Source organism: Phyllostomus discolor, chromosome 13, assembly GCF_004126475.2.
Source record: "Phyllostomus discolor isolate MPI-MPIP mPhyDis1 chromosome 13, mPhyDis1.pri.v3, whole genome shotgun sequence".
NCBI classification, from domain to species: Eukaryota; Metazoa; Chordata; class Mammalia; order Chiroptera; family Phyllostomidae; genus Phyllostomus; species Phyllostomus discolor.
In genome coordinates this window covers 33,545,222-33,559,782 of record NC_040915.2, presented here as the reverse complement: position 1 = coordinate 33,559,782, position 14,561 = coordinate 33,545,222, and the positions used below count along the sequence as shown (strand labels likewise).

At 60.7% G+C, this 14,561-nt stretch overlaps 1 protein-coding gene across 1 annotated transcript in view; it reads left to right on the top strand.

Annotated features, from left to right (window-relative positions):
- Positions 1–14,561, top strand: part of SLIT3 (slit guidance ligand 3) — a 518,212-nt gene that overhangs the window by 433,441 nt on the left and 70,210 nt on the right. The window contains exons 10-12 of the mRNA XM_028528159.2: positions 294–365; positions 5,098–5,169; positions 8,682–8,753. Of these exons, the coding sequence (XP_028383960.1) occupies positions 294–365; positions 5,098–5,169; positions 8,682–8,753 (216 nt within the window). The remainder of the gene's footprint in view (positions 1–293; positions 366–5,097; positions 5,170–8,681; positions 8,754–14,561) is intronic.

Genomic DNA, 14,561 nt, shown 5'->3' with positions numbered 1-14,561 from the left:
TGTCTGGTTCCTTCCAGAGCCTTTTCTGAAAGCGCTGGCTGCATCTGAAGCCAGCTGACTAGAAGCAAGCACCAAATCCTCAAGGAGAAGTCGTCCCTGTCGCTTTCTCCAAGGGCTGGGTGCTCCGTGCATCGGAACACACGTGTGGCTTTTGCACCATGTCTGTCTGGCCCCCTTGACCCAGACTGGGTGCCATGCGATGGGAGAGACCATCCCGTCCTCGGGGCCCTCAGCAACCACTGTCCGGTGGGTGGATGGTGGGTTAATGGACTCTTCTCTGCTCTGTTTCCCAGACGCCTGGAACAGAACTCCATCAAGTCCATCCCTGCCGGAGCCTTCAGCCAGTACAAGAAACTGAAGCGAATGTGAGTTTCCGCTGGGGATGGGTGAGCCCTCGTGCTGTCAGTCTGGGTGATGGCACGTCCTGTGAGGTGGGCGGCCTGCTCAGGTGCCGGGCTGCGTCACATGCATCCTGGGCAGTTCAGTGTCGGACCTAGAATGTGCTCCTGGGATTGGGAGGGAGGGCTCGGGAGCGTTGCATGCAGGTGGTGAGGTGGAAGGGTGTCAGCACCCATGTACCTGCGTGGACAGCCAAGGCCCCTCCAACTGGAGCAAAGGGGAAAGACCGGGATGGGGGGGTGGAGCTCAGTTGACCTGAAAGCCCCACGCCCCCTTTTTTATCCTCCGCTGGCTTTGGAGACGGGGGCCTGAGGCAGGAGCTTCCGCAGAGACGTGACTGTGGGCCCGTGCCCTTACAGCACTGCCACCAGCACTGGCACAGCCACGCACACGTGCATCCGACAAACACTCGGTGCACGCCCGCCGTGCGAGGAGCCGTGCTGCTGCAGTCTGTGGGCAGCACGGGGGCTGACACAACATGGCTCTCCCGGAGCGCACAAATTTGCACGGGGGAACACAGGAACCCCCTGGGCGAGCCCTAGAAATCGCTCTGCTAGAAAGTGTGACGAGGGTGGTGGCGGGTGGTCTTCAGGAGGGCATGCCCATGGAGGCCTCTCTGTGCGGGAGGCTTGAATGAAGGGAGGGAGTCATGACAGGCTCTGAGGGGAGCACATGCGAGAGGCCAAGGGCAGTGTGCATGATGTGTGCGCGTGGGGAGTGTGTACAGGGGACACTGGGGAGTGAAGTGTGGGTGGCGTTGGAGACAGAGGCAGGGCCTAGAGCCCGGGGACCCCTTAGACCACGATGAGCCTTTTCTGTCCTTCTAAGTGTGATAAGAAGGCTCTTATCCTCCAACAGTCTGCCCCTCCATGATTACCCCCAGCATCCCCGTTACCACCATAACCGACGGCGCTGCCACCACGACAGCCTTTTCACGCCGGTGACACTAGACCCACTGCACCTTCCCTGCCACGGCCTGTCCCCGCCACCCTTCCGCACCACGCGGCTGCTCTGGGAGCCACCCAGACCTGGGCACTCTAAGGAAGGCCGGCGGGGCTCAGAAATGGCCCCTTGCTGCCCCTGCATGTGCTGAGACCCTGGGAGGGAGCCGCCCCCCCCCTCCCAGGCTGAGAGTCATTTCCCACAGCCCAGGGATGAGGGGGAGGGATGACTGCCCTCCTCACCCTCTCTGGCCCTGCGCAGTGCAGCGAGAGAAGGCCGGTAGGAACGGGCGGGCAGGCACGGATTTGTGGTTCCCTTCCGCCGGGGGCCGATTCGTCGGGCTCCCTCGAGGAGGAGGCCAACTGGCAAGAGAGGTTCCGTGCCTGCCGACTCCTTTCGTGCTAAAAATAACACCCCAGCGAGGCAGCGGCCTTGGTCGGCTTTACCCTCAGCTCTCAGGGAGCCAACTTCCCTTCTCCCTGGAAATCCAAACCAGACCAGATCTCCTCCTGGTACGACTCCAGACGTGGAAGCCGACATAATGAGGCTCTTCTTCCCTCCCCTGGCTGCGCTCCTGCCGGAGGAGCTGTATAAATATAGGCCTTAATATTCAACACCCCGGGCCATTAATCTCCTGGGCTCCCTGCTTCCCCAGCGCACTCCCCACAGCCCGCCCCCCAATTCATTTTTAAAGCCCAGCTCGATTATGCAGCCAGATAGTAATTTCGGTGAAAAATGGCAAGTTCAGTCACTGCCCCAACCTGTATCTCTTGCATGATTTAAGTTACTGCTCTAATTTTTCAGCAAAGTCCAGGTAATTTAGAGCCCGGCTCCGTGTCACCGTCCTCTCCTCATCCTGGTGGCCTCGCCATGAGCTGTGCATCCAAAATTCATAAGACCTGCTCAGTCACGACCTGGGCAGCGAGTCTCATTTTTGACCACGTCTAGTGGCATTTATTACAATGCCCTGTTTTTCCCCAAGTGAAGGGTGGTCGGGAAGAGAGACCACTTAAAAATGTTCTGACGAATGGAATCCCAGAAACCCCTGAGTGTTTGGGAGGACGAGGGTCCCTGGTGAGAGTGGATTGTAAAACCCTGAGTGTGAACTCCTCCTGGGTATAGTGGCAAGTTTATTTCTATTATCTTAAAAAAAAGGTTCCCCCTCCACTGTGAATGAACCCTGCCCTTCTCTTATCTCCAATCATTAGACAAGGACAGAGGATTCTCCCTGGATGAATGCCCTTGTCCCCACCTATTTCTAGTGGCCGGCTTAGTATAAAACTAGGTCCAGGTAAAAACTAGAATCCAGGTAGAGAAACCATTTTTAGGGAGGGTCGGGGCCCTGGAGGAGAAGACCCCTCGGCTTACGGGGTTGGGGCACTGGTCGCACAGACGCCGCGGCACACCTGCGTCGCTCAGCCGGGAGGGCGTGTCGAGGTCTCACGCACACCGTCACAGGGAGCAGGGCCGCGTCACCCACTCTGATCTCCCGCCGGATCCTCGTTGGCGCGGGAAGTTGCCGCTTCTGCCCTGGACAGCCTGCCGTGGCCACCCCCTCTCAGTCTTCCGGTCTGTAAGTCCCGGGAGACCGGGCCGGACCCGAGACTGCCCAGATTCTAACCCACTGCGGCCTGACGTGCCCCTCGGGGGCCCCCGCGTGGAAATCACCTGGAAGTTCATAGCACAGGCAGGCAGATGCCCAGCAAGCACATCGGACTTTCTGTGGGTGCACGAGAACAAACACTCCGGTGAAGCTTTGAGGTTGGAGTGGCCCAGACACCCAGAGTCTGCTCTGGGGCCACCCTGATGGTTGGGACGGGTCCAGCATGGAGGCAGGGGGGCACCCGAAGTCTCCTCCAGTCCGCCTTCCTGTCCAGCACCCGTCCCAGGGAAGTGCAGGTGGGCTCGAGCGGCCGGCTCTCGGAGCCTACACAGCCTAGTCAAGGCCCCTGTGGCTCCAGTCTCCGCCCCTCGGAGGGCTGCAGTTTCTTCCCTGCCGGGTTAAGAATTAAGACAAAATGACCAAATGACCGCCAGGGTCAGTTCCTGGCTAGACTGTCACCTCTCCACTTCTCCACTCCCCACCCTCTCCAAAACCAGGGGACGTCGCACCTTGCTCTGTCCAGGGGTGGGACCTAGTCCAGTTGGGGACTGCGAACCAGGTGGCCCTCCTGAGGCTAAGGCAGAGGGCTTTGTCACTGATCCCAGAGCTTCCTCTGCGCACCACACAGGGACATCGGGGTCAGGAAAAAACTACCACAGCAATGAGACAGTTGCCCCCACCAGTGTGATCTGAACTCGGGCCTTGCCTTGTCTGCTGTCCTGAATGGCCTTGTCTGGCAGCCCCACGGACGCGAGCCAGATCAGGGTAATCCGGGGCATTGGCTTGTTAAAACCCTCGTACAAGAAGGGCGCGCTGACAGAAAGCCCAGGGTAAGCTGACGAGTTGGAAGCGCAATCTGTGGATTTGTGAGAGGCGATCTCACCAGCTAAAAGGATCAGCTCGACAGCTATGCCCAAGAAGCCTGACCCTAGGAAGCCTCTGTCAGCGAGCAGGCTTCGGGGGCAGGGAGGGCAGGGGTGGTCGCAGGCCCTTTGGACGGCTGTCAGGAGGAGGAGACACAGGCCCCAGGGGTGTGCTTAAGAGGCCGGGGGGGGGGGGGGGGGGGGGCTGGGGGTGCCGGCCCTGCTGGGGGCAGCTGCTTAAGGATCTACTTAGCTATGCTTTCCTCTCCGTATTCCCTTGTCCCCTCCTTGTTGACCTGCCAAGACCCCAGCCCCCACCCCTCTTCTGCACAAAAGCGAAGGCCCGGTGATTTATGTTGTTAAAGAGAACGAACTGGAGAGGCTCCTTATCTCGGGAAATTGGAGCACCCTCCTTGCAGTGGCAGGAGCCAGAGGCCATCCCTGAGCTAATGACTCCGAGAGAAAGGCTGCCCCTCAGCAAAGGGCCATTAGCAAGAGCCAGAGGCCGGTGCTCAGGGGCCACTGGGGTGCCAGCAGGGGACAGCCTCCTGGCTCTGGGGAGGACCTGGCACCTCCCCAGCAGCAGGCCAGGCAGCGGCCCCCCGGCACCCCGCCTTCCCCTTGTTCCCACTGTCCCTCGGCCCGGACGCCGCCGTCCTGGGCCCACTCCTGTGCGAAGGGCACTGCCAGTAACAAATCCACGTCGCAAAGCCACCCCGTGAGAATCTCATGTTCAGTCACACATCCTGGGCGGGACACTGAGCCAGACAGAGCCTCATGCCCGGGTCAGAACCTACCTGGCAGCTCAAGGAGGACAAGTCACTGGGGGGGTGAAGTGACTCAGGATGCTGGGGGAGAAAAATAAGTGTTTGCTGAGGCAGGAGGCAGGCGGGGACGCTCAGAGGACCCCTGGCCATCCGTGGGTGGGTGAGGGGTGAGGGCTCCATTTATGCCGTAATTGTAGCTGATTGTAGACCTGGACAAGGCCACCACTCAGCTGGGCTCCTTTCTCACCTGCAGACAAGGGCTCACACGTGCAAAGACATGTCAGAGTCAAGGTGCCGTGGGCAGGCGCGCTTGGAGAGGCAGGAGGAGTGACGCACGTGCAGTGCCCCTTATCCTGGGTGGGGGCATCGAGTGCTCCCCAAATCCCGTCGGTGGCGCTGCGAATGAATACGTTGGTTGGTTAATCCTCATACTTTGAGTACCTGACACGCCTGACCCACACTCAGGACTGGCCGTGCTAGACCTCTGAGCCGCGTCCTCAGACTCTCCCGTTCATGTTTTCAGAGACATCAGCAAGAACCAGGTATCGGACATCGCCCCCGACGCCTTCCAGGGCCTGAGATCGCTCACGTCGCTGTAAGTGGGGTTCAGGGGCGCCAGGGACTGGGGCAGGGCGTCCGTGCGTTCCAGGGGGTGTCTATGGTCGAGGCTTGGCGTGCCCTTACACACTTGTGGCAGCCCGGTTAGGGAAACAAATATTTCTTCAGGGGAAATTGATCTCGGGGAATATTTCTACAACCCACATGCATTATTTCTATTGATTAAGTGCCCAGTAGCCTTCCCAGTTATTGGCTTTTAATTCGAATGCATCTTCTGCTCCAACCACGCTCGCCCCTCCCCGCCCACAGGCCTTGGCAGTGGTCTCGAGAGAGACGGGCAGAGAAGTGTAACGTATGCTGATGACCGTGGGCCCGTTTCCCCGGGAACGTGGCCTCGCCCAGGGGAGAACTCACGTTCTTCCCCCGCTTCTCAGACTTTCTCTGCAAACCAGCCCGTGGCCGTGGGTGGGGAAAGCGTCAGCCCCATCCTGTGTGCGCCCTTCCTTTCTCTGGGTCAGAAACCCTAGGGCAGCTGGGCGCTGTGTCCCGGCCCTGTCACCACCTACCTGGGCGGCCCTGGGGTCGGCCGTGCCTTTCCTGCCTGACGCCCGGTTAATGGTAACGACGGTCTCGGTGACTAGAGTCACTGGCGGCCCTTCCTGAGCACCGACCCCTTCCCGGGTGCTGTCGCTTCCTCCTCTCCACGACCTACAGCACCGAGCCCACCCTCGTCGCCCTCTTGCAGCTGGCGAACGTGGGTGACCCCAGCTCCACAGAGACCAGGGTTTTGCTTTGTTTTCACCCGTTTTAATCCTGGCTGCATCCCTGGCATCAAACAGCGCCTGGCCCGCAGTCATGGTACAAAAATCCTGGTGTGTAAATAAATGTCATTTACCCAGAGTCCTCGGTAACAAGTGGGCACGTCAGGACTGGGACCCCAGCAGCCTGACTCTGGAGTGCACGGGCTCCGTGCTCTGCTGCCCCTAGAGATGACGCGAAAAGTAAACAGTAGGATACAACAGAGGTATCCTCGGTTGGTTTATGTCACGGGTGACCTGCCCACCCGGGCGAGAGCGAGGATGCGCAGAGTCCATCCACGCTCTGCCTCTGTTTGCCCAGTGAACGAGCGGGCAGGTAACAAGACACACGCCCTCCCCCCCCTCCCCCCGGCCCCATCCACTAAGAACCGGCTGAGGACAGGGAAGGCTCTTGGTGCAGCTGTTGCCACTGCTCGCAGCGTAAATTAGCTTCATTTATCGGAGGGAACATCTGGCGGGGATCGCAGAGACAGGAGGGCGTGCGAGATCGGTGTCTGCTCGCGGTGCTGAGGATCACAGCGGGGAAGCGGGAGCGGCGTCTGCCCCTGGGGTCCCGTCCCGGCCCCCGCCGTCCTGTTCCCCCAGCTGGGCTGGTCTCCCTCTGCTGGGACTCACAACACGGTCGCCCAACATGACACTGGCACACCAGTAGCCAGCTCTGAAAATGTCGGGGCGCTGTTTAAGTGACGTGCCTCTCCCCCACAATCTATGCATTCCCTTACTCAGCGGACACCCTCTGCCTGCTGAGTAGTATGACAGGGACCGAGAGTGTGGCAGTGAGCTGGGCAGACGAGACCCTTGTTGCAGAGCTCTGGACACAAACACACTCAGTCCAAACTCAGGAGCAGCCAAGGTGACGACGGGCAGGGTCCTCTTCGTTCCTCCTGTCAACATTGCCGACCGTGCTGGCCGCCGTATGCGGTTCTCAGCCCCAGGGACCCAGTCGGCACCAAGCCACATGATGTCACCACACAGCCTCTATTGGAGGGGCCGGTGGGGGCGGCACAGACTGCTTCTAGACTAACTATGGAGGGAGGGGCAAAAGCAGGTTCACGGCTGTCCACATGGGAAAGAATGCAATCACTAATAAATAATTATACAAGAATAAACTATTTCGCGTACTCACAACTGTGAACCTACTTTCGCCCCACCCTGTGCATAAGTGATAGAAGGTGGTACGATGAAAAATGAGAAAGAAAGAAAAATGGGGTGACAGGTAGTGAAAAACATTAGCCAAAATATTCAGGAGACACTTCCCAGGGAAGAGGTGCTTGAGCCCCCCCGAAAGGCGTGAAGAAGGCAGCCAAGGAAGGACGGGGGCAGGGGGGAAGCCAGGTGGGTCTCCACCCCGATGCCACATGGTGCGCCCAGCGGTGTCAGCCTGCTGGGGCGTGATTCGGCCCCCGAGGCTTCTGGACGTCCCAGCAGATGCACGGCGACGACGTGAGGGCCCCTGCCCCAGAGCCCTGGCCCCTGCCCTCACCCCTGGCGTCTGCGCTGTAGGGCTCTGGACACCAGCTGAGAGGAGCAGGCAGTGGCCTTACCGCGTTGGGCACCAGGAGCCACCACTCCGGGACATTAATATGAATTAGAACTGTGCGCCTGAGCCGTCATGCTGGCTTTTATTTAGTCATTAATCTGTTGAAACGTTAATGAAACACACCCACAGGCTGAGCCAGACGCTCTCACTCTTCGCTCCCAGTGGCATCGAAAGATCGGGGTTCTGCGTCTCGCTCCCGTTGAACAGCTCCTCCTCCCAACATTCTACCTCCTGGAAGACACACAGCAGCCCAAGTGGGGGTTGGCTATGGCATTCATTCAGTGTGCTGCAGGGCCCAGGAGGGAATTTAAAAAAAAAAAAAACAAAACACCTGCTTAGCTAAGTTCCCTCTAACTCTGAGGAGGCTGGACCCAGGGGAGAACACAGTGTTGGCCACGGAGGAGACGGAGGGGAGGCCAGAGTGTCTCCATGCCCATGCTGCGGCCAGCAGGACCCACTGGGCCCTGGGCTGCCGGGGAAGACCCAGCTGGCTCCTTGCCCAAGCTTCCCACGTCCCCAGAGCCCAGCCCACGCGTGGGAGACCCAGGGAGCGGGAGGCAGGCCTGAGAGAGAGGCGGGTGAAGGACGTCCGAGCTCCTCGGTTCCTGGAGCTCAGAGAAGGGCTGGCATGTGCAAGCCGCCACCCGGCCAAGGTCACAGTCCCTGTTCCCCGTTTTTCCCCTGAGAGCCGGTCCTTGACTCAGCGTTGTCTGAGCCACCCGGGTGGCACCCAGATGGCCAACGCCCCGTCCAGGTGGACGCTGAAAGGGCTCCGCTCGGGAGCCCCAGGACACGCAAGGAAACGTCCCGCAGGCTGTGCTCAGCCTGATCATCACTCGCTGAAGACAAGAGCACACGGGGCCGGCCCGCCGCCCACACCGCTTATTTATCTCCGGGGCGTGAGTCACGCTGGCAGCGCAGGGAGACACCACAGGGGACTGTGTCTTCCTGTGGTGGATCATTTCTTGAGCCGGGCTGCCCTGGAGTGCCCAGACAGCCTGCCCCCTCCTGCCCCGGGGGCACATGCCTGCTGTGTCACCGGTGCAGAGAAGGGACGAGGCGGACCAGCGAGTGAAGGGGACGCCCGGAGAGCCAGCCGCCCTGGAGCTGCTGAGGCTATGGCCTCCTACAGGAGCGGGTCTCCGTGGCCGCCCATCGGTGGTGACCGCCGTCTTCTCCCGTCTCTTCCAGGGTGCTCTACGGGAACAAGATCACTGAGATCGCCAAGGGACTGTTCGACGGGCTGGTGTCCTTGCAGCTGCTGTGAGTAGGAACTTTGTCACCGTTTGGGTCTCTGGGACTGTTGGCAGGCCCCTCCCCGCAAACTTGGAGCCATGCCCTGCAGAGTTCTGCTTTCGCCTGGATGCACACCAAGGGGGGAAATACCTGAGCTGCCCACCCTTTACCTCCATCCCCTCCTTTGTTGGAAGGAGAGCCAGGGAGTTGGCAGAGGGAGGCCAAGGTCAGTGTGAACAAACCCAATGACATAGCTCAGGAGCCTGGGCCAGGCACGCGGCTAACCACAGGCCTGGGGGGCGGGAAGTTAAGCTTAGTTGGATCCTACGGGAGATGCTGGGAACTCACCCACCAACAGCCAGTACTGAAGCCTTAAGGGAGTGGCTGACAGACACGTGCCCTTGGGGAAGGGTGGGGGTGAGGGGTGAGACAATCAGAGGGGAGCACAGTCTGTCACCAGGTGACTCTATCTGGGACAGCGACGGCTGGGTGGGAAGTGTTTATTTAATTCAAAGGAAGATTTGTTGCCTTGAATTTGAAGCTCTGGGATTATTTATTTGCATTTATTTCATCCCGGTCACTTGAGCTTAAACCTTTGAAGGAGATAATTGAACTCCAAGGTGGAGAGGCACAGGAAGGAACTGAGCTCACGCCGTACTTTACGATGTTATGACGGGGAGAATTATCTCATGTGTGTGCGTAGGTAGCTGTGGCATCCACACACGCGTTCTGGGGGTGTAGGGACACGTGTGTGTGCGTGCACACGTCCACCTTGGCTCCGTGTCAGTATCACAACTTGTCCTGGTGTCAGGGATCATGAGTGTCCTGGGAGGCATGGAGAAACTGGCTTGGAGCCCAGGGGGCCCTGTGGCTCAGAGGGCCCCAGCCCCCGGCACAGCACAGGATGCGAGTTCAGGGGTGTGCCTCCGTGTGTGCACACGTGTGTGCATGTGTATGTGTCTTTTTAAAATCGCCTCCAAACCACAGGCAGCGAGGAAGGGGCTCAGGGCTCCCGCCCCCACATGGTTAGGAGAAGCTGCGGCACGAGGCTGCAGACCAGGGGGCCACGCTGGGCCCCCCCCCCCCCCCGTGAGGGGGAGAGGCCAGGAGCAGGGTAGAGAGAGGAAGGTGGGCAGCACCCTTCACCTGGCGGCGCCCGAGACCCTTCACCGCGGAGGAAGTGGGACTTTCCTCCCACCCCTCTCCCCACATCTCTCCTCCCCTCCCCTCCCCTCCCCACGGCCTTGAAGGCCCAGCCTGGACAGGCTCTCCTCGGACAGTACGATGATGGGAATCATGTCGCCGTGCGGCGGCCAGCGAGTCTCCAGGCACATCCGTCAGAACAGTGTCAGGCTTGTTTCAGAGCAGCTGAGGTCAGGAGAAAGAAAACGCTGCCCTCGTCTCTGCCTCCCCCTCCCCTCCGTCTCCGCGCCTGTCCCGTTCGGGGGTCCCAGCCCTCCGTGGGTTTGCTGGCAGCACGCGCCAGGGCTCCGGGGGGCGGGTGGTTCGCAGATGGTGTTCTTTGCTCGTGGCAAAGAAACTGTACGTTGTCACTGCCGCCATAAGGCTAGTTAACCTTGGCTATTCATCCCTGGAAAGAAGCGTAGCGATGGCATCTGCCTTGAGGTGCATTTGGGGGTGTCGTGGGCCCCAGAGCTGGGGTGAGCAGGCTTCGACAGTCTGTGGGTTTGGTGGGAGGAGAAAAACGCCCTTGTGCTCAGGAAGGAGAGACGCGGCATGCGTCCCAGGGCCTGGCAGCGCGCTCTGCGTAGCAGGGATTCGGGGAACGCGCCTTTTCCACAGAAGGACCCGTGTCCCCGCCTGGAGCTGACGGCAGTCGGCGGGGGACAGACTCGCAGGACTTTGCTGGGGCCAAGGAGGCGACTCCAGCGTCACCTCACTTCAGGCTGATGGACTTGAGTAGCTGAGGCAACAGGCAAAGCTCCTCCCACCCATCCCCCACCTCAAGACCAAGGGTTGACACAACTCAGGCTGTTTCCGGAAAGAACCAGCAAGTGTGACTGTCATAGGGTTGTGACCCGTGTTGAGCAGTTGGAAGGCAGGTCCCGATCAGACCTAAGTTAGCGTGCGGCCCACTGTAGATGGGATTTCTCCTTGTTAGACTTGGAGGCGTTCTGATAAGAAGGCTCCGGTTAGAACACCCTGCCAGTCGGGGCCATTTCCTGTGCTTGGACATCAAGGCTTTTTGCGAGAGATTCGTGGCTTTTTTCTCTCTCTGTCTCTCAAATTATTGGCGCTTCCCAACGCCACGCCATCTCCCCTGCACGTGAGCTGCTGTGTGTCCCTGTGCGGGATCCCAAACAGCTCCGCTCCTGCAGACGCCCATTGTGTGGACTCACATTCGTTACTTAGTAGTAGCAACTCTTACTGCCTTCAGGGGTGCAAGGTAGTCTGTCTGCTTCAAGCAGGAGGCCGGGAGGCGAGTCAGGAGTCCGTTTGAACAAGAAGTGTGCTCTGGGACTCCCCCCCAAACTGCAGAGATCTGGAGACACCTCAGAGTCCGAGGTCGGGACTGGCCAGGCCACCGGCACGTGCTCCCAGCTCTGGGCACCGGAGCAGTAGGTGCCCAGAGAAGGGGCCCATCCTCTCCTCTCGGGCTCCATCCGTCCCCCCTCACCGGCAGCAGGGCGGGCGCTCTGGCTCCTCCCCATTCCTCTGGCACCCGGGCTCCTGGGTTCCTGGGACTTCTGTGCAGTTGGTGACCCTGGGTGCCCAGCCACCCAGAATGCCCCTGGACCCATCGCCTTGCCGCTCAGAGGTCAGTCCCCCCTCAAGCCACAAGAGGTCACTTCCTCCTCTGATGGGCAGCTCGGGCCACACTGTTCCAGCCCCCCCGCCACCCGGGGGAAAAAAGCATTCGCCTAGACTCCTGGATTGCTTGGCGTGCATAGGACAGACGCCAGAGTGGACAGACAGCCGCCTGAGGTGGAAACGCGCGTACCCGGGGCCGCGGTGGATGCTAGGCCCACTCCAGGAGGTCCCACGCCAAACCAGGCTGTCTCGGGACTGGAGTAAGCTAAGGCAAGCCAGGCACCTGTTCTCTGATTTTCTTGGAAGGCACACAGGACCGTTCGAGGATCTTGGCGTTTGCCAAGCAACACGCCAATTACCAGGCGGAGAGCAGAACGCCACTCCCCGCCGCTCACTTTCCCACGCCAGCTGTTTCACTAGCTTCGCTGCTGCCGCCGCTGCCGCTGCGAACTGCAGCCAACACTCCCTGAATACTTAATAAGCTCCGGAACGCGTGCTGAGGAATTTCATTTCCCCCCACCTCGTCTCAGTTTTACGGCAACGCCACAAGGGAGGCATTGTTCAAGGCCCGCTTTACAGACGGGGAAGCCGAGGCGCTGAAGGGGTAAGCGACTTGGCCACCGTCGCTCGGCCTGGAAGGGACTGAGTGCTGGACCCCGGCGGGCTGACGCTGCAGTCCGCGCCAGAGACATCTGCTTCCAGCCCAGTCCCGGCGGATCTGCAGAGTGACCTTTGCGACGCACGGCAGGAGAGACACTGACCCTAGCCAGCCCCTCTGGGGGCACCCCGTGTCCGTGGTGGGCCTTCCCCTCGCTCGCCGCCATCACCCCGCTGACGCTTGCGCTGAGCCCCGAGCGACGGCAGTCGGGGAGCCGCGTGGTTTGCAGAACCGGGGGAGCGGAGGGGCACTGTCCCCAGCAGTGCACGCAGACTCACCTTCCGACTCATCCTGCAGGGCGGCGCCCTTCCCTCTCCTGCGCACCTGGAGCTTCCGGAGGGAGGCCCCCGGGGACGCTCAGGTTCTGGAATCACTCCGTCCTGGCTCACCCAGTGAATGGTTGACTGCTCCCGCAGGGCTCGTTAGTAACCAGGCAGCAGTCAGATGGGCAGGCGACCCCACTACGTGCTGTGGGGGATGGAGGGGACAAGCCAGCCACACTAGCTGAGGCCACGGGATCCCCGAGAGCAGGCGAGGCTCCCCGGGCCTGGATCCCCGGGTCTCAGCTTCCTGACGGTTGACTCAGGGAAAACCCAGCTGCTTGCCCCCCGAGCCTAGGGCTGCCCCGTGTCTGTGCAGTCGAGCAAGGCCCTGTGTTTCGGGCCGGCCACCCAGTGGCACGGCTGCATTTTCAGTTTCCCTGGCATCGGGCATCACCATGACAACCCACAACCCGTGACCAGCACTGCAGTCATTACCGGGAGAGGCATGAACAGTGACCTTGCCCCTAGGTGGGACTGGGAGGGCTCCTCCCGTGTCCTCCAGGGAGTATTTAGCCTGACGTGGCCCCGAAGACCCCTTCACATGCTCGGGGAAGGGCCTGGGCAGGGTCCGAGGTCCCGGTCTCCAGGCAGCTGGGATCCCCAGGTTCCTCCGCGTGTCCGGCCGCAGTCAGCTGCTGAAGGTCAAAATAAACCCACACATTTTGCGGAGGAGGATGAGAGCACGTTTGTCCTAAGGCAAGAGAGTGGTTTTTATTACAAGGAATGGACAAAGAAATTCAGGATGGCAGAGGGCTAACTCTGAAGAAAAAAGAATTTAAAGAGGAAGACACATTAATGAGGGAGATTTGGCTCCATTCCGTACAGCTTAATCAAGGGTCCAGGGCAGCTCCCCTAACTGGTGTCCGTGGTAATAGTTTATGCCAACGTATCATGGTGCTAAATACTGCCGGGGAGACACCGAGAACTTTTTAAAATAACGAAGAGTCTTTACAATCCATTGTTAAAATCTCCCCCTGTGGAAGGAGCCAGACGAAGGGTCACGCCCTGCGGTGGTTGGTGCCATCCTCCCTCCGTCCGTCCGCTGTGTCTGTGCCCTGAGTGCTTGTGCGGCAGAGAGCAGCTCCCCAGCCTCGTGTCAGGAGCCGGGGCCCCTGAGACCCCTCACTCGGTGGGAGCCGGGGCCACCCTTCCATCCCGTGGTCCCCGCTGGGAGGGCTGCACTGGCGGCCCAGGAGGGGCCGCCGCACTCTCTCTCGGGACCCGTTTCCGGAGAAGACCGCGTCCCGCCGCAGCTGGAATGTGGCTCTCGGCATTTCCAGACGAACGCCGCATCCGCGGGAGGAGGAAGACCGCCGTCCCCCGCAGCCCCCGCCGGCAGGTGTGGAGAATATCAGCACCCTTGGGATGGTGGCTCTGGGCCACAGAACCGCCGTGGGAGCCGCCGGAGTGGCCAAGGTGACTCGAACGCAAGCCGTCATTAACCCCGGCTCCAGATGTTTGCGTTCCCCGGCCTCGCAGCCCAGGCCTGTGCAGCCGCGGGGAGTCATCCGTGGAAAGGGTCTGGCCCAGGGCAGGAGCTGAAAATGGGCCCGAGTGGTCTTCTGCCCGCCGGCCTCTTCGGGAGGCTGGACGTGGCGGGCGCTTGCCACTGATCAGGGGGAACCTCCCTTCCCCCCGGGGGCCCGTTTCCCCACCCCTCCCTGCCCCGAGACCTAGTCCCTGAATGAATGAATGAAGCTGCAACCCGGATGGGTGGTCAGCGCTCCAGGGACCTTTCTGGCCGGGCCAGGTCCAGCCCCCTCTCAGGAGGACTTGAGCCACAGAGCCCTCCGTGGCCCAGACTCGGGGTGTCCCCACCGCCACCCCCACGCTCCAGCTCCGTGATCTCCAGTGGCTCCTGCTTCCTGCCCGGCTTTTCCTGAGGCAGCAGCTCCAGGAAAGGATGATCTCAGCAGCACCCCGCGTCGGCCCGCCGCCGGGCTGAGTGCTGATGCCTCCTGACACGGAACATATGGGGAAGCCGAGAGCGCTCCGAGGAGGGGGTGGGGCGTGGGGAGCAGGGCTCGCACTCGGAGGTAAATTTAGAAGGCCGCGTGCCCGCGCTCCTGACCTCCGATGTGC